The sequence below is a fragment of the Fusarium proliferatum genome (assembly GCF_900067095.1).
Source record: "Fusarium proliferatum ET1 genome assembly, contig: FPRO_scaffold005, whole genome shotgun sequence".
Taxonomy (NCBI): Eukaryota; Fungi; Ascomycota; class Sordariomycetes; order Hypocreales; family Nectriaceae; genus Fusarium; species Fusarium proliferatum.
The window spans coordinates 2,443,194-2,467,835 of NW_022194794.1; the positions used below are offsets into that span (position 1 = coordinate 2,443,194).

At 49.3% G+C, this 24,642-nt stretch overlaps 8 protein-coding genes across 8 annotated transcripts; 7 read left to right on the top strand and 1 right to left on the bottom strand.

Annotated features, from left to right (window-relative positions):
• Positions 1–15: 15 nt before the first annotated feature.
• On the top strand, positions 16–2,121 carry FPRO_11049 (uncharacterized protein; the record flags this gene model as incomplete). Its single annotated transcript, XM_031232079.1, has 1 exon — positions 16–2,121. The coding sequence occupies one exon, from the start codon at positions 16–18 to the stop codon at positions 2,119–2,121; it is 2,106 nt and encodes a 701-aa protein (XP_031082052.1).
• A 3,709-nt stretch (positions 2,122–5,830) lies between these two features.
• On the top strand, positions 5,831–8,316 carry FPRO_11050 (uncharacterized protein; the record flags this gene model as incomplete). Its single annotated transcript, XM_031232080.1, has 2 exons — positions 5,831–6,511; positions 6,562–8,316. The coding sequence occupies 2 exons, from the start codon at positions 5,831–5,833 to the stop codon at positions 8,314–8,316; spliced, it is 2,436 nt and encodes an 811-aa protein (XP_031082053.1).
• Positions 8,317–8,900: 584 nt separating this feature from the next.
• On the bottom strand, positions 8,901–9,494 carry FPRO_11051 (uncharacterized protein; the record flags this gene model as incomplete). Its single annotated transcript, XM_031232081.1, has 1 exon — positions 8,901–9,494. The coding sequence occupies one exon, from the start codon at positions 9,492–9,494 to the stop codon at positions 8,901–8,903; it is 594 nt and encodes a 197-aa protein (XP_031082054.1).
• Positions 9,495–10,275: 781 nt separating this feature from the next.
• FPRO_11052 (putative sterol carrier protein) lies at positions 10,276–11,705 on the top strand (the record flags this gene model as incomplete). Its single annotated transcript, XM_031232082.1, has 2 exons — positions 10,276–10,769; positions 10,823–11,705. 2 exons carry the CDS (start codon positions 10,276–10,278, stop codon positions 11,703–11,705), a joined length of 1,377 nt encoding a protein of 458 aa, XP_031082055.1.
• Positions 11,706–12,120: 415 nt separating this feature from the next.
• Positions 12,121–12,813, top strand: FPRO_11053 (uncharacterized protein; the record flags this gene model as incomplete). Its single annotated transcript, XM_031232084.1, has 1 exon — positions 12,121–12,813. One exon carries the CDS (start codon positions 12,121–12,123, stop codon positions 12,811–12,813), a length of 693 nt encoding a protein of 230 aa, XP_031082056.1.
• A 742-nt stretch (positions 12,814–13,555) lies between these two features.
• FPRO_11054 (uncharacterized protein) lies at positions 13,556–14,443 on the top strand (the record flags this gene model as incomplete). Its single annotated transcript, XM_031232085.1, has 1 exon — positions 13,556–14,443. One exon carries the CDS (start codon positions 13,556–13,558, stop codon positions 14,441–14,443), a length of 888 nt encoding a protein of 295 aa, XP_031082057.1.
• A 2,513-nt stretch (positions 14,444–16,956) lies between these two features.
• On the top strand, positions 16,957–17,260 carry FPRO_11055 (uncharacterized protein; the record flags this gene model as incomplete). The annotated part of the gene is made up of 2 exons (XM_031232086.1): positions 16,957–17,047; positions 17,103–17,260. The coding sequence occupies 2 exons, from the start codon at positions 16,957–16,959 to the stop codon at positions 17,258–17,260; spliced, it is 249 nt and encodes an 82-aa protein (XP_031082058.1).
• Positions 17,261–22,693: 5,433 nt separating this feature from the next.
• On the top strand, positions 22,694–23,927 carry FPRO_11056 (putative ALCOHOL DEHYDROGENASE I-ADH1; the record flags this gene model as incomplete). Its single annotated transcript, XM_031232087.1, has 2 exons — positions 22,694–22,754; positions 22,927–23,927. The coding sequence occupies 2 exons, from the start codon at positions 22,694–22,696 to the stop codon at positions 23,925–23,927; spliced, it is 1,062 nt and encodes a 353-aa protein (XP_031082059.1).
• Positions 23,928–24,642: the final 715 nt, after the last annotated feature.

Here is a 24,642-nt window from a genome sequence, read left to right on the forward strand (position 1 = left end):
ACAACTTCATTCATAATGTCGACTCGACAACTTCGAAAGCTGCAGAAGCAGCGAGACCTAGAGGAGATACAAATTCTGGAAGAAAAGAGCTCAGGTGAGAGCGATAAAGAGAATGAGCCTGTTGCACCAAAGCCTCGCGTGAGTCTCTTCGCAGCTTTGGGTGGTGACGATGACGACGAAGAACAAGATGAGGATGAGCAGCAGCAGCAGCAACAACCCGAGGAGGCCGTGACCGAAACCAAGCAACCATCGACTTCCGTGAAGAGCAAGAAAAAGAAGAACAAAAAGAAGAAGGCCAAGGCCAAGGCTGCAGCTCCCGAAGAGGATGAGGATGAGATCGACAAGGCCATGAGAGAACTCAACATCAAGGCATCAACTCCTGCAAACACATCTGCCTCAGAGAACACAGCAGCTCAGACCCGACGAATTAACGAGCTTCTCTCTATCAACCCATACCACCTCAAGGCCAACAATGAGATGCGAAGCCTCTTTGGTCGAGACGTCATCGAGTCCGCCGCAGCAGAGGAAGAACAAGAACGCAATCGTCGCCCCATGCAGCGAGAAGTTGATCTTGAAACTTTCCTGCGTGGTCCTCCTGGAGCCCCGAAACTTCCAGAGGTTTCTCTGAGGCGAAATGTGTTCATCCAAGGACGCGAGCACTGGCCAAAACAAAGTGCTGGCGGCCTGACCATGAAGGAGGTGGCAAAAGCTGAAGACGGGTCATTCACCGAGTATGCATACGTGCACGAGCAAAGTTACGACGCTCTACAAGCTTTCTTCTTCACATGCGTGCAGATCGGAGACCCTCAGCGAATGATCGTTCTCCTCAAGGAAGCACCCTATCATGTCTCAACACTCCTCCAGGTCAGCTCTATTGCTAAGCAAGACCAGAACCAGGCTCTCGCAGCTGAACTCTGTGAACGGGCTCTCTTCACTTTTGGTCGTGTGACCACAAATGCCTTCCGCCAGAACATTGAGCAAGGCAAAGCACGTCTTGACTTCCGTCGTCCAGAGAACAGACAGTTCTGGTTGGCTGGATATCACTACCTCAAGAGTCTCATGCGAAAGGGCACCAATCGCACTGCCCTGGAATGGGCTAAGCTTATGTATTCTTTGGATCCAAGTGATCCTTATGCCATGAGACACTTCATTCATTGGCTGGCTATTCGAGCCCATGAGTCTCAGTGGTTGATCGATTTTGTGGAGGAGTTGGAGAAGACGACCGATAACCGAGACTCGATCTACCTTCGACAGACATTGGTATTGGCTCACTTGCAACTGGGCAATACTGCTTGTGCAACTGAAGAGCTCGAGAAGGGCATGCGTCGTGTCCCCTGGCTGTACTGTGGACTGTTCCAAGAGTTAAACCTTGACACACCTCCATCTATCTGGGGCATCAATGCTGATTCAAACTCGCGTTCGTTCTGGGTCAAGCTCTATATCCACCAGGCCAAGGATATCTGGAACAACGCACAAGCTATCCCTCTCCTTGAAAAGACAGCCAAGAGTCTCGAAAAGGTTGACACAAGTGTGCTGCCCAGCAGTGACTCTCCTCCTGATCAAGGCGTCACAAGGCTTGTATATCTTGAGGGCCAGACATCACTTATGGGTCTGGCGCCACGAGAGTACTTAGAAATGCAACCGAACTACGAGTTCGACCCTCTACCACCCCCGGAGGAGGAAAATATATTTACAGGCGAAGGCACAAAAATGCCCTTTGTCAAACAACGAGGTCAACAAAGTGCAGTCGAGACACGCCTGAACAACATGTTTGAGCGCCTCGCGGCAGCTGGTCGGGGTGGTGCACCCGGCGCCGCACCCCTTGGTCCCGACGGTGAAGATGATGAAGAGGACGCTCATCTTGCGGCCGTGCAGGCACTAGACGATGAAGAACTGATGAGGGATCTCGAAGAGCACGAACAAGGAGATGCTCCAGGACTTGTCCACCGAATCATGCACGTCCTTGGCATAATAGCCGGGCCGAATGCTGATGACCACGATATGCCAGATGAGGCTGATGACGATCAGGAGCATGAGCATGAGCCTGGTCAGGATGAGGATGATGATCAGGAGAGGGGACCCAACAGTGGCCTTCCAGGGGCTTGGCCCGGGAGTCAGTGAGGCTGACTATTCGCTGGATAATATGGAACATGGGGTTCATGACTATGGTGCAGAAGTAGAGGACCCATCAAAAGCTGCTAGACGCTCTTGGCTGAGCAATCGTTTATTCCCGTGGGAAGAAAGAACACAAACCAGTTTTGTTTATTGGGCTGAAGGAGTGTTCAATAGTCTCTGACTAGTAGTATTATTATGCATGTAGACAAATTGCATTAAATTGTTCCATTGTATCGATTGAGTAAGTTTCAACGCCATCCAACTCGCTAGAGCGGTACCGGAGATGAAGTCTTCTAGAAAGGGCGGCAGAAGTTAATGAGCCCTACCAAACTGTAGCCAATTAAATTGTAGAAACATGGTATAATAAACATGCACTTTGACATGGGCTGTTGTACTCCGCAAATCATCGAGTGATTGTTTGGAAGGTATAGCAAGACTTATGCTGTGTTAACGATATGTATAAGCTTTCACAAACCTGCCAGCTATTGATTCAAGGTGGTAAAAGGATTCCGGAGTCTCTCTCTCTTGTGGCCGTACCGTGCCATTTTCAGCCCTGTCTAGTGCATGGCAGTCATCCTAGACTAATGAAGACAGCAGTTCGCAGAGGCGGCTAGGACTTGTTGAGCAAGCACTCCATCCGGCTATGCTGCATCGAGAGATTGCGTTTATGACAGTTAATCGCGGCATTTTGGTCCATGAGAGGCCTGGATGTGAACCGACATTAATTGGTATTGCTGAGCCAAAGTGTCACCATGGGCCAACCACGAGTGCGCAGCTGAAAGATAATAAAAAAATACAAGTAACAGAAAGTGCCCATGTCCTGGCTCGGGCATGTTAGCGTTTGTCGAGAGCGATCCGAGGAACGAAGAACGACAATGGGGATTTTTCTCGGAGCCGAGAAACCCGACACCTAAATCAGAAGCACGGAGCACACCGTCGGCCGACTGGAGTTACTTGTCTTAGCACTTCAGGCGCATGCGGCGCATGTAAAATTCATGGCTGATGATCCGGAGCACATGATACACCAGGCATGGTCCAAGTCAGACTGCGGCTCGCGACTCGACTCGGTCTGGGACTTTGGACTTTGGACTCTGGACTCTGGACTCTGGGGACGTCAACCAAGGTGAAACGTGGTGGAGAATGGTTCTAGCCTCAAGGAGCCAATTGGGCCATTTTGTCCGAGCATGTCAATGCCAATGAGAAGCCAAAGACAACTATGGCAACTGGCGGAGAGCCAGCAGATGGGCTGTCGTTCCACGCAGGCGCTTGTATCTAGTCAAGCAGCTCGATTCAGACTTTTTTGAGAGCGAAAGGCCGAGCATCATTTATCGCAAACCAAATCCTTGCCATTGCGTTCTTTTCCTGTCATTCGAGACTCGCAGTAATTGAGGCTTAGATAATGACACTTGTGCTAAACATATCTCACGACCCCATAATAAAAGTAAAAGTGAGACTGGATTGTCTTGTGTAAGTCGATGACCCGGGGATTGAATGGAAATGCTTGCGAAAAGCACGGGTTTGCGCGTGCGGAGGAGACTGGGGATTTCGATGGAGCACATGAGTCGGCCGAAAGGATTATTTTTGAATCCGTGGTGAACCCGCTGATGGGCGATGGGCCAAGCAAAACCGTGCTGTGCCTGTGCTGTAAATCAAGTGTCACGATCGGCATAGTTACATATGCAGATCTACATTCAAAGCCCTCTGCTAGAATTATCGAGTTCCCGTTCTTTGTGCGTTTTCTCGGCTTTCGTCGGATTGGTAATCTCTTGATAATCTTTAATGGATGTTCCTGGTTTGGCACGAGCCATGTGGCCAAGCATTCTCGACGTTGAGGACTCCAGGCGGTGACATTTGATAGTGGCCCCGAAAAGGGACAGACAGCGAAACGACCGGTCGAGGCTGTCGATCACAGAAGGAGGAGGTGCTGATGATGATTACATTTGAATCAGGATTCGTGTTATTGATGGCGAACATGGAATTCAGAACCATTTTCAACGTATCACGTGCGATTCATGTATCATTTGGGGGAGCACAACAGCGATCGAGACCACCTGCTTTCAAGGTCTAATGGTCTAGGCCCAGAGATCGGCTCCGAGATGAGAGGGAAGGACACCACTACAACTGTTGGTGCCTTCCCCAACAACCGCCCATCTTAATGCTGGACGCTGGGAAGGTAATTATAGCCTTTTCGTACCTGCCTTCTGTGGCAGAGTCCGTCCAATATCAAAATCCAGAGTGATAAAAGAGAAGGAGGAGCCTTTACTCCACTGTCACAACCTACCTACCTACCTAGTAGGTAGTGGATACTGCACGCCGAGAACGTCTATTCCTTCATCTATCATAAACAGATTCAAGTGATCGTTTGAGAATAACCGCCTCGTCACATTTCTGTTGTTTCTAGGGTCTAATCGCGTTATTGATCATACAATGCATTCCTGTCTTGTTCAACTTGACACACAATAGCCAATTCTCTTGCCAAGCGACCACAAGCGATCTACAATACCAACACCTAGACCCGTTCTGACGTTCTAGCCAGGTTCTGGTCCCTATAACGCCTATCGAAGACAAGGTACGGTGTCTTGGGTCCGTTGAATTGTCTCCATCGGCCGATCAAACCGGCCCCCCGCCAAGTTAAAATATTTCCAGCTCCAGGCGGCGACTCCAGCGCCTCCGGGCATTTATTAAGCAGTCCCGGAACGAACGACTCATTCATTGACTAAGGTCAACATTAAGGAGTTTGGCGATCACTGTGCCATGTGCTAGATCCCACCATCAAGTAGTCAACAACCATCCTTGTACCTCGCACAATGCGCTTCGAGACCAATCACATCTCGGGGTCATCACGTATCTAACAAACCGAGAATATTCCTCCAGTGCGACTCTACGGAGGTCCAGCCCAACTCCAACCCAGCCCAACGCAACGGGTCCACTACCCTAGCTCTCATCTGCAGCCAGGTAGCCAGGCCCGCAGGTGCGCTCTGGATCGCCCGACTCGCGCGTGCGCGTGTCTGGGGTGGCTGAATCAGACGGAACACCCAGAAAAAAAAGAGAGGCAACGGACCGGACCACTGCCACTGAGCTCTAGGCTAGCTCCACGGCGTCAACTACGTCCCGTTCGAACAAGGTAAAGCTCAACGACCCTGGCCTGGCAAGTTCAAACTGCCCCGTCCCAACCCATCTGCAACCAAAGGTCTACACTACCAGCCACTACCACCAACCTTACGTCTACCGGTGTGGTCCTGGCTGTCCCCCGTGTCCCGTGCCTTGTGCCCCGTTTGCTATCCGAAGCTGCGTGCCTGGTGGTGCCTCTAGGCTCTAACTTGCCTATCCGTCTCGGCTTCGCCTTAGACAACTCTGCTCTTGGCTTTACTTCCTCCATAACTCTGCTCGAGTTCCTTCTATTTCGTTGTCCGCCATGTCAGTTGCGAGCCCAGTGCGCCAGCGACCTACCATTGTCTACCTTTCCCAGCCGAGGCTGTCATCGGCATCGTGAATACCACTGCATCCCACTTATTGCTCAGTCCTCGAAACTGGTCAGCGCACTTTCACCGGACCCTCGCTCGTTGACCGTTTGCTCGACCTCGCGTACTTGCGCCTCTCTAATTCGCATACGGCCCCAACCGACCACTTTCCCACCGTATCGCTCGTTCCCTTGTAGCTTCGAGCTTTGTCCTTATCGTATAGTCCTCTGGCAGTCAGTCGCATGGCCGCAGGCATGCCCGAGATGACCACAGCGCACTCAACTACCCACGATGGTGGCAGCGCCCCAGCCGCAGCTTCACAGTCTATTCTAAGCTCAACAGCTTACGATGCGCCGCTGTCGCAGCAACAAACGCCACCACACCATCTACACCAGCAAACGCCATCGCAGGGTCTTGCACTTACTCAGCAACAGCAGCAGCAACAACGAAGTGTAAAGAGACCCAGGCCAGTCAAGTCATGTACCGAATGCCGGAAGCGCAAACTACGATGCGATCGGCTTTGTCCCTGTTCTCAATGCCAGAAATCGAATCGAACCTGCAAATATGCTATGGATCATGATTCCGCAAACCTCTCTGAAGGCTCAGATACCGAAATGCCAGAACCATCGCGACCAGCGAAGCGCAATTGCAACCCCGGCATATTCAACTCAGGCACTCCTCTCCCTAGTAACGATTCAACATATGGACCTATCCGTAATGGGGATACTGGAGCTGCGCCTTCCCTCGAAGAGTTGTCAATGCGCATGGAAAGGCTTGAAAGGCAACTCATGGCTAGAAGTCCCGTTGTTTCGGAAGGCAGTGGTAGCAGGCTAATTGCTGCGTCTTCTGAGACCATCCGAGGATTGACAGTCAAGCAAGGAGCGTTGCGAACAAGATATCACGGCCAAAATAGTCCTCGTGTCTTGCTCAACCTGGTAACTGTCCTTGATATCACTTTGAAGTACATATTTGCTAAACTTCATAGTTTGACGAAGCCAAGGAGTTTATGGCAAACAATTCGAATAACAATGGCGTCCGAGATGTTCTGCTAAACTTCAAGCGATTTCACAAAGCGCTCATTGACGAGTACCGGAAATCTTTGTCTCCGATCACCGTCTTTGTGGACTCAATGATGCCAGTTCAGAAGCGAATGACTGATATCCTACCTAAGAAGACAGTATGTGACAGGCTTGTTGCCTCATATGTCGATACATCGGAGACCATCTATCGTATCGTCCATTTACCCATGTTTATGGAGCAGTACAATCTTTTCTGGGAAGGGAAAATACAGTCCGAGTATTTCTTGCCACAACTACTTTCACTTTGCTCCCTCGCATCCCGATTCGAAACTAAATCCAAAGGGCTTGGCAACGAGCGATCTGACGGCGTCCATATCCCAACAGCATGCGCTCTTGTGCGAACATGGCTGGATAGTCTGAGAGGAAAACAGCTGGTTGAGTTCGAGGTACTTCAGGTCGAGGTCTTGCTCTTACATGCGCAGCGAATGATCACCTCTCGGATCCAGGACTCTTGGACATCTCTGGGCTCCATCGTACGCATGGCCATGACAATGGGCCTTCACCGCGATCCCTCCGAATTTGAACCTCGAATCCCCATCTACTTTAGCGAAATGCGGCGGCGGTTATGGTTCACGATTCTTGATATGGACCTCCATATCTCACTCGCAAGTAATCTTCCTTGTTTAGTACGGGAAGGAGACTTTACTTGTCGGCCGCCCCGCAACTTGGATGACATTGAGCTTTTCCCAGATATGAAAGAGCTACCACAGTCGAAACCCATAGACGTGGTTACCGACAACCAGATGCAAGTTTATGCAGCCATGACTCTGGGTGTGCGGATGAAAGTAGCACACATGTTGAACCGTATCGATACAATTCGAGACTATCAAGAGATCCTAGAGGTGGGAGCGAAGCTGGAGCGATTCCTTGATGATATCAACTACATTTTCCCTAGGCAGGGAATCCTAAGTGATGCACAGAAGAGCAAGCAATGGAGGTCGAGGGTCATCCTGGATATGCATGTGCGACGGCCATTACTTGCACTTTATCGACCTTTCGCTATAGGAGCATCTGACGCGCCAGGTCAAATTTCACGAGCATATCTGAGATCCTCAATGGTGATCATGAAATACCTAGACGAGCTGGACCCTATGCTAGCGCACTTCCAAGATATTGCCGAGATGTATCACCAGGTATTGAAGAAGGATATTATCCAGGCGGCTTTGAGTGTGTGTTTTTACATACGGTCTGCAGTTCGGCCAGCTTCTGATAGCACCGGACTTGGCTCACAAGCTCTACGCATGTCTCCTGACTCGTCAGACGACTTCCCGACCTACAACCCGGAGAACCTTGTGCTCTGGTCGCCATCACGACTCATCAGTACTGTGGAAAAGACGCTGGACCTTTTGGTTCGCAACATCAGTGGCCGGGACACCAAGGATGTGGTCTGTCTTGCTGTTGTTCTGGAATGCGTGTCCAAACCGGAAGTTAAGACAGATGAGGTTACACAAAACCTCCGCATTGTATTGGATCGTTGCCTCAGGGCAACCAACATGAACCTCGATGGTGTCCCTATGGGCTCAACTGGAGTTCCTGTCGACGGCTTCCAAGGGGATGCATACAGACATCATGTACCGTTCATGTATCAGCGAAATTCTATTGGAGTCCCGGCCGCTCTGAACGACTTTGACAACTGGATGCTATGGGAAGGATGGGAATAATGGAATCAAGAGCATGGATGCCTATCTGAGTTTTTGAGTTTGAAGAAAGATTTGAGTCTCGAGTTCTCTGTTTTCTTACTACCCCTTTTTACTTGAGTTTTCTTTGTCTTGAGCGGCTGGGAGGTATTGGTCTGAGTGTTTCTGTGGATATGTGAGTTACAAAGATGATGGCAAACTGGACTTAAAAGAACGATATACAGGATCTGGGAAGTTCAGCGGGCGTTGGTAAGGATTTCCCTGCGGGGATGATTGTCTTGAGATGCGTTTGTTCTGTTGGCCATGCGTGGCCCTGCGAGGCGCATTAGGGTTAGATGGTTGAAGCGTGAGCTTTTGTATGCTTTGCGCCTTTACAGACCAAGGGAAAGGAAGAGATGGATTTGGGATATAACAAAGGCCTAATGGATCAAGTTTCGTCAAGTTATTGATAGAATGGACTTTGGACAATATATCGCATGGATTGGATGAACATGGGAGCAAACTGAGCTCTGATGAAGGATCAATACCAAAACTATGCCCGCAAGCAACTCGATCTCATAATACGCAGTTTGTATCATTACGATTCTGTCATCCCAATTTGATATCACCTACTCTAGGTTCTTCACTTCCGTTCGACTTATTTCCCCATGCTTTATCTTGCCGGATTGAGCCATCCTCGCTTTCTTGACAGTAGCTAACCAAGCAGCAACGCGGCCTTCTTCAGGAGAAGCCCGGACAGCGGCAGAGAGTTCCCCAGCCAGACGGGGACACTGAGCGAGATCGAAAGGCAAACCGCTTTCTCGTACTATTTTATCGACTCTCTTGTAACCGTCCGCCTCCAATTGCATCGCGTTACTTTGGATAAACACAAGACGAAGAGGCATTGCTGCAGCTTCCTTTTCGTTGTTTACTTTAGCAGTCTGGATGGCCTTTAAAGCCCTGACAAGAGTGTGTGTGACTGCTTCGAGAACATGGGTATTGTAGAAAGCGAGTATGACTGCTTCAGGGGGCCTGGGTGTCTGTAAAGCTATTTCGAGGTCGTGTTGGGAGGCGGGTAGGCCGTTGATCGGAGTGAGGTTTGCATGATGAGGGATTTGTGAAGCCTGGGGAGTAAGAAAAGCAATAGTGAAGTTTCGAGATAGAGCAGATTGGATAATGCGGGCGCTATTGTGGTTTGAAGAGCTTAGGAGAAGGATATGCATTGCGAGTTTGGTGTAAGTAAGGTGAGGCTTCAGGGGTTGTCCAATGTGACAATGACAAGACAGACGGATGAATTAATCTTATAGCAAGGCATTACGCAACAGATCGAGGTCTTCGAATATGAATTAAATGCCTAGAAATGACTTGCTTTTATACCTGGTCATCTCGATCGTGAGCAGGTCTGTTGTTATGTCTACTCGGCCGATTGAACACGGCGCCGACATATTCGGCCGGGAGCGGGCCTAGACCTCGACTAATTGACCCGACTCATACCCTGAAAAGCATTGTAACTTCTTCTCGCATACCAAACCCATTCCATTCTTCTGTTGTTCCTAAGATCGGAGGGGAAAAGCTGTCGTAGTCAATTCACGGGCCATTGAGAGTCCGTTGCCGACCCAAATAGGAAATGTTGAAGCAGCAAACGAGCCTCGGCATCTCGGTTGCTTTTTAGACGCCCCCGCAGTATCTGATGATTGAAGCTAGGGCAGTGAATGCAACGAGAGAATTGATTCTATTTGACGACAGTTTGTGCTTGGACCGAGTTGTTTACCGAATTGGGATGAAAGCCGGGGTAAAGTCGTCGATCCTGGGGTTGTTGACTAACTCATGGTGGTGATATCATGTTTTATACATAAATCAACGTTTCCTTTTGCCTAGCATCTACCTCATTCAAGCAACTCATCTTTCTCGGTATTCACTAATAGCAAGCAAAAACTCTTTTGACGGGCATAGAATACCTCTACTCTACTTTACCTTATTCGTATACACAACCATACAGCCACGATGCCTGAGAAGAAAAAGTCACCCGTCTACGTCCTTGGCGTGGGCATGACCAAATTCATCAAACCCCGTGGCAAAGTCGACTACACCGAGCTCGGTTTCGAAGCCGGTATCAAAGCTCTTCTCGATGCCCAGATCAACTACGATGACGTTGACCAAGGCGTTGCGTGCTACTGCTACGGCGACAGCACATGCGGCCAGCGCGTCTTCTACCAATTCGGCATGACCCAAATCCCCGTCTACAACGTCAACAACAACTGCTCGACAGGCAGCACTGGCCTCAACATGGCCAGAACCCTTGTTCAGCACGGTGCTGCTGACTGCGTTATGGTCGTGGGCTTCGAGAAGATGGCCGCGGGCAGTTTGCAGAGTAACTTCAAGGATAGAGAGAACCCTACTGGGACGACGATCAAGATGATGGCTGAGACTAGGGGTGTTACCAACGCTCCCGGGGCTGCTCAGATGTTTGGTAATGCCGGAAGAGAGTATATGGAGAAGTGAGTACCTCTGATACAACACAAGTAGGATGTAGCTGTACTAACTTATATAGATACGGAGCAACGGCTGAGGACTTTGCAGAGATTGCACGCATCAACCATGCCCACTCACCCAAGAACCCCTACTCTCAGTTTCAGCAAGTCTACACCAAGGAACAAGTCCTCCAATCTCCCATGATTCACGAACCCCTCACCAAACTCCAATGCTGCCCAACTTCAGACGGTGGCGCTGCAGCCATCATTGTATCTGAAGCCTTCCTCAACGCTCGTCCTCACCTGCGGGAACAGGCTGTTGAAATCGCAGGTCAGCATCTCGCAACTGATGCCCCAAGTCTCTTCTCCCAAAGCTCCATTGATCTGATGGGCTATGAGATGACGCAGCGTGCTATGAAGGAGGCTACTCAACAGGCTGGTATTTCACCTCGTGATTGCCAGGTTGTGGAGTTGCATGATTGTTTCAGTGCAAATGAGATGATCACCATTGATGCTCTTGGTCTCTGTGACAAGGGTAAAGCACACGAACTCGTCCGCTCTGGGGATATCACCTACGGAGGAAAATACGTCATCAACCCTTCAGGCGGTCTTATCTCCAAGGGTCATCCCCTCGGCGCAACAGGCATTGCGCAGTGCGCTGAGTTGGTCTGGCATCTTCGAGGCTGGGCCAACAACCGTGCTACGCCTAACACACGATACTGTCTCCAGCACAACCTCGGTCTTGGGGGTGCAGCAGTGGTTACTGTTTACAAGAGAGCAGATGGAGGAGTCGCCCAGGCTGTGAACTCGACCATGGTTGGAAACAGGAACAAGTTGGGGTATAATCCAGCTGTTGAGGCCAAGGGGTTCACGCAAGAGCAGGTTGATTTGGTGAGGAGTAAGAAGAACAGGAGCGAGTGGGCGTTGCAGGATGTTGAGAAGAAGGTTGAGGCGAGGTTTTAGGAGTATGTGATGTTCTTGGATGAGTATCCAAGTAGTTAATGTGAAGGAACAAATACATATGGTGGATACATTTATTGGTGTCACACATTCATTCACTTGAGTGGCAAATGTAACATATCAACTACCTATGCCTTTCACCTATTGTCATAAGTTGGTGTTAATGAGGTTTTTACTTATAATTGAAATCATTGAAAGTCCGATTGTCCAATGAGGGGATTTGTTTTTGTCGTTGTATTGCATATCTTGAACGTTACATGCATTAGACTACATGATTGGCACGGAGATCACTTCATCCCCTTTCCCCTTTTCCCGCTGTCACTGTTTACTCTGCAAGTTTCATGACAACTTGTCTCCAACAAAACAACATATTATATTGACAAACCAAAAAAATAATAATAACGAAAGTCTGTTTGATATGGCTCAATTCGACGACCTACCCCCAGAGTTGCGCGCAGCAATATGGGGATATACTCTCCCCGAGGATGAGAACGCGATATACATATACAACCCAGAGTGGGCAAATGAGTTCTTCCCGTCGTCGAGGCCTCGAGGTCCCAATTCTGACGCCAATTTCAACCCATGCCTCCCTGCCCGCATCCAGGTCCCTATTCCTGGGGTATACAATGTTTGCAGAGACGCCCGTCCCGTTGTTCATCGCTGGATGGCCAAGAACAACCTCGAGTGGTATGATCGCCAGGAGACGAGTGAAAGGATTCTTGTCCGACCATTTGACGTGCAGAGAGATATACTCTACGTACCTCAAGATGAATGGGATATGTTTGAAGGGTTCGTCAATAGCGATGAGCTTGACCCTGAGGAGCACCAGAACCTGCGCAACAACATCATCAACTTGGCCGTGTCAGCCGATAGCATGTCGAGATTCGACAACGCCGAGCACATTGCGAGGCTCATGCTGCGGGCACCCAACCTCAAAAAGATATACGTCATCTTCAACGACCTCCCCGCGTCAAGAAGATCACAACATACCTACCAAATGGTGTGGAATGGTGGACCGATATATCGGTCCAGCAGCGATGCGAGATCGCTTCACAGCCTAAGCCTCACGAAAAGGCTCATATTCATCGGCTGGACAGGCACAATCAACTAAGACTATTCGAAAAGGTCTATCTCCGAGACCCGCAGAAGCAAATGGATAGCATTTGGCGGATATTGGTGGAAGGTTTCCCGGATATTGCTCACAGCGTCACAAAGGAGCTCAAGGTGCCCAGAGTTGATGTGACCATCATGCAGGTGCCTACTTGGGATATTGTGAGGTAACCACTAGGATAGCCAGATGTAGCAATTGGCATTGGCATTGTATCTAATCTGATGTGGCATACATCGACCTCTTCATTAAAAGCAACCATAGCCTAGACAGGCAACGCTCGCGTAAAAGGGACCACACAGTTACAAACAACATCTAAATTGTATCAAATCAATCGTAATTGAAGCCATATATGAATAGTTGATTGTCAGTCGAGTTCTGAGCCAAATGCCGTCCGTTGTCGTTGCACTAAACAACATACCACGAAACAAGTTATCCACGCTCTTGTACTCCATATTGAAGCCCAACAAAATCATCACCACCATCAACATTTCTTAAGGTTCTCAAACGTGGCCCGTAACGAAATTACATTTGAGCTGATCCTTGCAAGGGGTCGGCACTAACTAATTGGCGGTATGAAACTGGAAAAAAGAAAGTTAAAGCCCTAACCCCCTACTCTGATATAAAACCTCGGTCAGAGACGCGCTGAAGCGCGTCTCTGACCTTGATTCTTTCACATCACTCACACCAAAAACCTCATTCTTTACAGTCAAATACACACAATTCAGTGAACCTTTTGCTCACAATGGATCAATCATTCCCTCAATTCCCCAAACTTCCACCAGAAGTGCGTGCCACTATTTGGGAGCACACGCTCCCTGAAGGAGATGGTGGTGCTGCCTTATACATGTACAACATGGACTGGTGGGCACAGTATTCTCCCCCTGGCGTTGCATTCCACGACATGATGACCCAAAGCATTCAGCAATTGAGTCGACCTCCTCGTGTTCAAGTCCCTATTCCGACTTGTGCCGCTGTATGCCAAGAGGGTCACCGAGTGGTTGAGCAATGGAGGAAGAAGAATAACTTGGAGTGGTATTTTCGCGAAGAGACCAAGGGCGATATCCTCGTTCGTCGCTTTGACGCTGAGCGAGATATCCTCTACGTTTCTCGACATAAATGGGAATCCTTCCAACTTCTGGCCGTGGATTGGGAGAATGATGATGAACACGCTGCCGTCATTCGTATAATGGAGAGCGTCAAATACCTTGCACTCCCTGCATTCACAGCTTACTACAGCATCAGCAACATCGCAGGTCTCCTGCCATGGATGAAAAACATCGAGGCCATTTACGTCCTGTGGAACGAACTCCCCAAAGCCCATATGATCAAGAGGCAACTGCCTGATGTAGCACATATAGCAGAAGTCAAGATACCACTGGACGCACCGGTGCAGCCACGGTGGGAGCTAGACAGGTTCCTGCAGCGTGAGGATGAGGTTGAATTTCATTACACTGATGAAGAAACGGGCCGTGAGTATGTTGAAGACGGTGAGCTTGCGGAGTGGCTTGATGATATTGATGATCTGTGGAACACTACTGAGGTTGATCCGGAGATTTGGGATGAAGATGAGGAGAAGTTGAAGACGCCGCAGATTCATGTAACTGTAAAGGAGTTGCCTACTTGGCTCTGAGCTAATGATGGCGGATGTGTTTGTAACGTTCGAGTAGCTGTACTCAGGAGCCTTATACCACTGTAATTATATGACCCGGTTTCTCAGTTATCCTGTCTCTCTCGTCAGCTAATACGAGCCAGGTATACTTAACTCGTATGTCTCAATGAGTTGTGGAAACTACAGGTTACATCTTGTACAAGAATAGACGAGGGGTTGAGGATACTGTGATAATACTATGAATACCGAGGCTCATAGTTACTCTTCAACCCATACCGCCTCCAAAAGATACACGACTAGAGTCCGCAAGTTCACCCATAAGAGAAACGAGTCCATCGAATAAGCACGTGCTTCGATATCTGGCCATGGATAGCTCAACACCAGAGCCAACGGTATGCAGATCACAGTATCTGCATCTACACCACCATGGCAAATACAACAACCCCATCTAAGAACCAAAATGACACATCACCCATCCATCATAGCCCAGACCATCACCAAGACCCCTACTAATACCCTCCCGGCTAAACCGAAGCCCACTCACCGCAAGATAAGCCCAACATCCCATCAGATCATCGATATCAAGAACCCTCCCAGCCCATACGTAAGAGGCCACGAACACGTTAACGTCTCTGATGTGCATCTTACATGCCCAAAACTCCGCCGTCATACCACCGTGGGGGTTCAAATCAAACACAGGCAAACTATATCGTGACTTCAACGGAAGGCCAAGTCCACATATCGAGATCTAGCGAGGCACAGCCTCTTTACACCGAGAAAACAGCCGCGATCGAAAACCCACCACCCTTGCTATCGTCAGATCAGATCATGGATTCTCGGCCAGATATCCGGGGGCATACGGGCGTATATCGTACACGCCCTGTGGCTTTGTTTCTAGAATAACGCCAAGGCAGAGCCTCATCTTAAAAACTTATCAGAATCTCATCTGCCTGCCCCTGTATCTCGGCTCTGAATGGTTCTTGGGTCATGGGTAAGGTATAGGGCCGAGCCGCTGCGGAAGAGCCTCATGAGGCTCTCTTTTTCGGTGCTATAAACGGCACACTTTGGTTAGCAGGTGATCTGATTTCGCTGCAGTCCGATAGACTATTTTTCTAGTCAGGAGAATGAATGGTGGCTAATGCATGCATCTGCAGGGACTGTGGCTCGTGACTCTGGCTAATGTTTCTACAAGGCAATCGTTTCGTTGCATTCTTTGGATAAACGGCTGAAGATAAGGCAGTAAGAGTCTCCTTACTTCAACGGCGTCTCTCCTCCGAGACTAGCTTTAGTAGCTAGACTACCGTTGACTTGGTTCGGTGTGGCCGGTGACAACTCACATCATGTTACAAAAGGTGGGACTTGGGAAGATCAACATCAGCCCATTCTTTCGTATCGTATCTCGTCTGTGCTTCTTTGGCTCGCTGTGAGTCAATATCGTATCCTCTAAGCTAAAGACAAGAATGAAGAACCATATGTACATGTCTTCATGTCTTGGGACCGTGAAAGATTGATTGATAAGATGAAAAAATGTTGATCGTGCCTCAAAGTTTGTGATCGATTGTGCGGATGCAGATTTTGACATAGCACAATGTTATGCTTCGCTGACTACAATCTTTAATTACACCCAACATTGCACAACAGTAGGCGAGCGAAAACACGCTGGTTATGATATACAAGTATGTAAACAATTCATAAAAGGTTTCGATGAGTCCTGAAAGGATAGGCAATGAAGGGTGAGGTAGAATCCAACATCTCAGGGGCGATATAGGGTAGCCCATGTTTGTAGAAGCGACCACTTCATCCTAGATTTACCTCACTGACAGTCAACAAAGCAAAATCACCGCAGTCTCATTGACCGAGTCTGTTATTCAGGCCCCGCTACTTCTACCACTCTACAATTGAATCTACGGCTTATGTCACTGTAACCCAGGATGACGAGAGACGATCTTTGACTGTGAATCACTAGCACCTAATTTTAGACTCTGACTTACACGGACCCTTCGGCCACTGAGCAAGTTATTCATCAAAGAACAGTTGAAGCAACAGCGAGATAAAAGGCATAAGCTGTGAGATGGAAAACAGAAGCGAAACAGTGATTGACAAGCAAAAAAAGGCCAAGATTCGGAGTAATTACCCGTCAGAAGCGTTTCAGAAAAGTTTCCCCGTTGTATTGAGCACGTTTCATCTGAACCTGAGGCGTAGCTTAGGCCGCCTCCCTCTAACGAATTGCGCAATTATCGCGGCGTCCAAGCACAGAGAACAAGTGTTGTTTATTAATAATTCACTTCCGCCGTCACAGTCAGCGGCAGACAACTCTCTCAACAACTGACTGCAACTCGAGATACCCCTTTCAAACGACTATAAATCATTTACAATCCCCTTCAGACTCTTTTTTCTCCAATTTCCACTTTGAGCACGGACCTCTAATTCCGACAGCTTCCATCTCGCATCTCCGTTTGATACCTATATCCATATCAAAAAATACCCCGCCATTTTCTTCAACCTCACAATTACAAATCCCAAACACATTCACAATGGCCGACACTCACACCTACGAGTTCAACATCACCATGAGCTGCGGCGGCTGCTCCGGTGCCATCGACAGAGTCCTCAAGAAGCTCGACGGTATGCATGCTTGCCCCAACGACCGCTGACCGCTACTAACAGTGTCCCTTCGCAGGTGTCGAGAGCTACGATGTGTCCCTTGAGAACCAGACCGCCAAGGTCGTCACCGCCCTCCCCTACGACACCGTCCTCCAGAAGATCGCAAAGACTGGCAAGAAGGTCAACTCTGGCAAGGCGGATGGTGTTGAGCAGTCTGTCGAGGTCGCCGCCTAAGCGCTGCACCAAGATAGGAGGCAAGTCGAGGAAGTGACGGGCGATTGATCCATCTGAATATCTGTTAGCTTTGCAAGCGCTTGGGAAACATTCGGTGTTTATGGTCTCGGGCAACGAGAAAAGGAGGAACATCTGTTTTCATAAATAAACCTCTTAACCAATCCAGACAGTTGATTGAATTCAGCTTTCACCTTCATCGTCCGGAACCTATACCGCATCCCCATCACTGTGCGTGAACTTCGATCGACGTGTAGCACGTATTGCGCATAATAAACCCTGAATGTCGTATCAAAAGTGACATTTCCAGTAATCTTGAAGCTCGTTTCTTGCCTGTTGCCTGTTGCCAGCTGGACAGCATACAACAACTCTATTAAAACTCTTTGTCCCCGATTTATCTAACCGTTCAACAGCCTAAAGTTTAGCCTCACGGCTGGCTAGTACTTCCATAGCCGGTTAAACCGAAAGGAACGAGGGTAACTTGCGAAGTAACGCGAGAGCACCGCCATACGCAAGCCCTACAAGGCAACTCGACTGATATGCTCTTGAACATGTTTATCAGGTCGTTACGCTCGTAGGAAGTGCTGCGCGGGAGACACTGAACACGACAGTAACCGTGGGAGAGAGCAGGAAATGCAAATTAGCCAGTGTTTGCACAGAGGAGAGAGGTATGGGGCAGATGAGCATGCGCAGTCTTCATAGAATCCGATTTGTATGCTGGTTTTCCGGGAAATCGAATGAGTATTGTGCGAGTATGGCCACAAATGGGGCTAGAAATCACCATGACCAGCTGCTCGAGGGAATTTCAAGAAGCTGCAAAACCACAGAAACAATGAGAGATGCAGAAAAAGCAACAAGCAATCATGCACGAAATCAGCTCTCATGTGAGAAGCTCCCTGGTCCATGGAGCATAGCCCCTCCCTCGGGCAAACGCTTCACGTTGACACTGACGGCTCGTCGCAATGAACGCCATGGCAGGCATATCGGCCAATAAAGGGGCACGCACGACTTCAAGAATACCTAACTGGTAAAGCTTGGGGTAGAATTTTGACCATCATTACCCCAGATCTGGGTATCATGACTCCAGATTGCCCTCATGAGAAGGTGAAGCCACGCCTTTTGGCGCCAGCTCACCGTAACATCATTGGATCAGGTATAGCGTGAAGCTGAAGGATCCAACATGACCCCGTGAAATGCTTCCGTTTCTCCAGATCCGAGAAGTCTCATGAGGCCAACAACTTTTCAAGTCCGGGGCCCCGTATCACAGGAAGCGCCAGGAGGAAGGGATGCAGTTACACGCATGGCTGGACTCGATGGGGCTCAGCCGTTCTCAGGGCGTCTCCAAGGTCCGGGGGGCGTGCCGCAACGTCGATGCGGGGAAAACAACTGCGGCTCATGCAAGTTAAAACTGCGGAGCCGCAGTGGATGCCGTTTTAGCACTGCACGGGCCTGATGATGGGGCCTAGAGGGATAAGCGCGGCTTGAAAACGCGGAGGACCCAGGAACCCACGGACCCTGCCCCAGATATGATGATCTAAGGAACATGGGGTTCAACTTTCAAGATGTGACGACCTGGTCAAGCTAGATCCGGCTTCCCTTACTTTAGATAGACAGTATCGAAGGTGAAGAAATTTGAATAACAGCGCCGTGATGGATTATGGAACATAGCCCAGCATCAACTTGGCCTTCAAGCTTGTATACATCACCCATAATGTTGGCTGGACGAGCTCTGAGAGGAAACAATAGGCATCTTCACTTACACAGATTATGCACTTCTGAAAGCTCTTTCAAGAACAAAAAGCCTCGCAAGCCAATCTCCCTCTGGACCGACACGCGGGGAGGAAAACTGGCATGGGGCAAAACACATCTTGACAATCCCTGCGAAGGTATCGCGGAAGGTGGATCTTCAACAGTTGAAGGCAGATGAGGTGTTGCCACAGGACAAAGACTGCATCCAATCATTCCCCTACCAGTTGCGTGTTCGAGAAGCAAATGGTACTTGGCGAGAGAATTAGGGGCGGACAAGGGTGCGAGAGTGGCTAGGGAGTCTGATCGTTAGGCTCAGATGCCCCAAGCTCACTGCTCTAAGTCAATGTAGCCTTCATAGACAAGGTACATCTATCCGCAATCGTGACTGAGACTTGTATCAGGGTGGGTTGCGATGGTCTTTCTGAGGCTCGTTCCACCGAACTGCCAATTGCCATGAACAACAACGCCCGGCCACCCGGAGCCTGAACGAGAAGCGTTGGCATAGATTGGGGTAAAATCTGACCAATAGCGTCTTTGATATGCTCGTGAAATGTTGCACCAAATTCATGAGTCGCTTAGACAATACTGAATTCAGGTGACTAACCAAGACAGTTGAAGCAGAGGAGACTGGCTTGCCGAACAATTAGTTGTGCGTACATAACATGCGCATGTGGTTCTGCCAGTCATTGTTCGTGCCATATCTGGCGGGCTTTCAGTATCCTGTAAGCGAGGCACGGCCTAGACACTGTTATACTGTCGTACCAAGTCGTTTCCATGCAGCCTTTGACACGATCACCTCGAGGTATGCTCAACTGTTGGAAACTGCACCAGAAATCCTGAAGAACTGGTCTGTGGTTGAGTGAACTGCTCCATCTCGCAGGAGACATGTGTTGCGGCCACCAATCCGCATGAGTCCGCAGCACTGTCCAGCGTTGGTATAGCAGCAATATTGCAGGGATTTCGAGTCAAGGTGTCTTCAGTGCGTAACGGACTGAGCTAGAGCTTCCCCGCACTTCCCAAAAGACCTCCATCCATCCGGCTGGGATGAACCTTGGACCCGAAGATGGTCCCTTCGCATACCAGTGAAGATAGACTCAATTGCTGGGCGTTGCGTGTATACCCAAGATCTATCTGGGGAAGATCCTCATTTGGAGCTTCATGTGAGTTCACGGATCCGAAGTTGCTTCCCAATAGCGCGGTGCTAGGTGATCTGGGGGACCTGCGCCATGTCTGATGAGAGTGCGGGGAAAAGTGAGGATGCTTTCAGAAGTACACGCCATAGTTAATTGTACTGTTTATGATTGACGTGGTTCTCCACTGTTGTATAACTGTTTAGCACAGTTTCCTCCTATTCCGTGCCTTGATGCACCAGTCGCAATACGGGTCACGATGGTTTATACCGTATTTTGGGGTAATCGCCGTGGCTTTTTGGTTGAATGACTGCATGTCCTCCACGAGATCCTTTCGAGCGGTTTCTAGCGCCGTTGGCTCGTTACCGGTAAAAGGGAGGTTGCAGATGATTCAGTGAGGGAGCATGATTGGTGTCCATGACAAGAATTCTTGGTTTGGGCTGTTGGCAGAGGAAATCCCTTCCTTCCTCATGTTAAGTTAAGTTAAGTTGCTTTGCTGATGTCACAGAAGGAAGCTTTGATGATCTGTTGCCCCTCCATGCCGACGGATCCAATAACGCCGACACTCGGCGACGGATAACGCGAACGGCGAGATTTAACGATCGGGTCAAGATCAAAGTAATCATGATATCAAATTGAAAACATCTGAGGCATTAATCCACAGAAATCACAATTGAAACCTCCTTGGATCCGCAAATATGGGAATTTGAATGCGTAACGGCAGTTGATTGACGCCGAGAAAGGCAGATGAACATAAACTGAGCGTTTCATTCGAGATGCACCCATCCCTACTTACAGTAGCTTAGGGGCGTCAGAGAAGTGATGCCACACCTACAACTCCGTGCTAAGGTACGGAGCCGCTGCCAAACACCACCCCAGTAATCCACCAACCTATGAGATGTAACAGGCAGTGCAGCTCCCACATGGCTCAACGGATGCGCTTGGTGATGAGAAGCTATTCTAGCTCAGGGAGGCTGGCAGTAGGAAACGCGTGGGATGGATGAAGCATCTCCTAGATTGATGTTAAGCGCCCTTTCTGGGACAGGACCCTGCTAATCCACAATTCGCATGCCCTGCAAGGTTAGAGCAGATTAGGGGCTCCCATGAGGCTTTTCAATGTCATGTCATGCTATGTTATCCGATGTTGAGACAGACAGGGCAGGGCAGGATCTGACAATGAATGGGATCAACCGAATTAGGACCGGATATGCAATCGAAAGATCCGAATTTACCGCAGTTTCCTCTTTGCTATCTATCTTTGGGCATCGGGCGTTTTAAAAATGGGTTTCTATGGCCTGTTACAGTTTGAATGGTAAAAACCCGGTGTAATGGGAAAAGGGCCGCAAAAAGCATCTGACTCTTGGTGACCGAAATTTTTTTGATGGATGCTCGCCAGAATATCACCACCTCCCACTGTAAACAACTTTTTTATTATTATTACAGTACCAACCTTGTACTAGAGCATCATGACTACGGATAATTGTTTTCCTACTGCACACCCCATTGAGTCCCAGATCTGCCCCTAGCTCTGTAGCTGCGGATGGAAGTACCTTTTCCCCTAGAGGTACAAGCAAGACTGTTTGAAATTGGCGCTATTCCGTACTGTCATCGATTCTCACTAGAGCTGAGGGGAAGTTGAAGTCCGGCATTGAGCGGGGGGTCAGACAGAAACACGCCGTGAGGAGATCAGACCTACGGTAAGGCGCGGCAGGTACCGTAGCAATGCGTAACTGTAGAGAAGCTACAGGGAAGATGGAGAGATGGACGGGACCTGCCCTGGGCCTAAGCTCCCTCATCCCTAACTCGTCCAGTCCACTTCACTATCCACTGGTGACGCCACTACAAACAACCCGAGCTAAGCTAACCTCACCTCACACTCTGTTTCTCTCTCACACACACACTAAGACTATTCCTCCCACGCACACACGCACGCAACCCATGCAACAAACGCATAGGACGATACTGCCACTCAATCGCACTCACCGTTCGCCGCATCCCGAAAACCATAGTCCAACGAGCATGTTCCAAAATGCGGATCCCCGTGCAGCCGAAGTGGCCCCTCCCTTTGGCCCTTGTTCGTTGATTCACCTTGTCCCCTAAGCTTAGGCCTGGTCAGAATCGAGTCGAGTCCAGAATAGAGACTCTCTTGTCTGATCTGCTCTGATCTCTCTCGTCTCTACTCTCACACCCTTCGAAACCAAGAATCTCACTCCCTCTCCCCCGCGACCGCCAAGATGAGGCTTGACTTTCTACACCCAGACGCCTATCCTTGCCCCGTTGGCCCATCATACCATACGCTTTAGGCCCGAGTACTATCCATACGTACCATACCAGAGCAGAGCAGACCATACCACATAGATCAGTCCCTTCACTCTGGATCGCCCGTCCAACATCTATATAAACTCTGCTCCCATCGGTCTCAAGTTGTTTCTTTCTTCTCCATCCTCATCCAGATCATCAATCAACTCTTCAACTCTCTCAACAACTCTTCAGTCTTCACGACAACCTTTCGATACCCTTCCAACCAAACAACCAACCAACCACTCCAACAATCAAAATGGCCGCTCCCCAGATTCCCGAGAAGCAGTGGGCTCAAGTTTTCGAGAAGACTGCCGGTCGTATGTCATCCTATCTCCTTCAATCTACAGCCTCAATTGCTTCTTGATATCATTGATATCGTATACAACCCCAGGATCTCTATCGAATCCCACCCATCCACAGATCCCCCACCCTCCATTTGCTCAACAATTTGATCACTGTCAAGTCTTATATACTAACTCACTTTCCCAGCCATCGAGTACAAGCAGATTCCCGTCCAGAAGCCCGGTCCCGATGAGGTCCTCGTCAACGTCAAGTTCTCCGGTGTCTGCCACACTGATCTCCACGCCTGGCAGGGTGACTGGCCCCTCGACACCAAGCTGCCTCTTGTCGGTGGCCACGAGGGTGCTGGTGTTGTCGTTGCCCGCGGCGACCTTGTCAAGGATGTCAAGATTGGCGAGAAGGTCGGCATCAAGTGGCTCAACGGCTCTTGCCTGAGCTGCTCTTACTGCCAGAACGCCGATGAGTCTCTCTGCGCTGAGGCTCTCCTCTCCGGTTACACCGTCGACGGATCTTTCCAGCAGTATGCCATTGCCAAGGCTATCCACGTTGCTCGCATTCCTGAGGAGTGTGACCTCGAGTCCATCTCCCCCATTCTCTGCGCCGGTATTACCGTCTACAAGGGTCTCAAGGAGTCCGGTGTCAAGGCCGGTCAATCCATTGCCATCGTCGGTGCTGGTGGTGGTCTCGGTTCCATCGCTGTCCAGTACTGCAAGGCCATGGGTATCCACGCCATTGCCATCGATGGTGGTGAGGAGAAGGGAAAGCTCACCAAGGAGCTCGGAGCTACTGCCTATGTCGACTTCACCACAACCAAGAACCTTGTCGCCGATGTCAAGGCTACCACCTCCGATGGTCTCGGACCTCACGCCGCTCTCCTCGTTGCTACCAACGAGAAGCCCTTCCAACAGGCTACCCAGTACATCCGCTCTCGCGGTACTGTCGTCTGCATCGGTCTCCCCGCTAATGCTCAGTTCTCTGCTCCCGTTTTCGACACAGTTGTTCGCATGATCTCCATCAAGGGATCTTACGTCGGCAACCGTGCTGATACCGCTGAGGCCATTGACTTCTTCCGCCGTGGTCTCATCAAGGTCCCCTTCAAGACTGTTGGTCTCTCTGAGCTCAACGAGGTCTACAAGCTCATGAAGGCTGGCCAAATTGTCGGTCGCTACGTCGTCGACACCAGCCGATAAGCGCGCGGCTGTCGCTTGGGCAGTGCGCCAAAAAGTAAGAGCACGCCCCTAAAAAGATAAGCAGGGCTACCCATCGCGCAAAGGGGTTTACCCTCTAAAGAGGAGTTCAGGCGGGAGTTGATTTGGGTTTTCTGGCGGGTGTTGTCGAAGTAGCCAGATGGCTGATCTTGGTTACACTTTGTGTATAGCCCTAGTTTATGAGTTTTATGATTTCCCTTAGCATCAAATAACAGAACGAACATTTCGATCAACAAGATTTCCAAGTGACATATCTCACACTGCACATTGATATGAATAATACATCGCTCTATCTGAGAAGAAATGCTTCGAATTTAGTTGGCTTTTCGAAAAGCACGCTTAATACTCCTGTAGAGTTCTAGCTGGTATTATGATCGAATCTCACTTAGTCGTCATGTATCACAACAGATGGACTTGCATGGACAGCTGATTTCGAACATGTTTAACCAGCTTGCAGCTGGACTGTCGTATTGATAACAACAGACACTTCCACGGAGACATTTCCTAGAGGAGGACAGAAAACTAAGATCTTGATCTAAAATGATATAAAAATTTAGGTAAATTTAGGTAAATTTAGGATATCTTCTTTCGACTTTATTTTAATACTATATATCAAGGTCCGTTATTTTCTTGCTCCCTGAGGATTCCCACGGAGTTCATCCAAACGCCCAATGGCCAAGTAGTCTCATTGTGACTA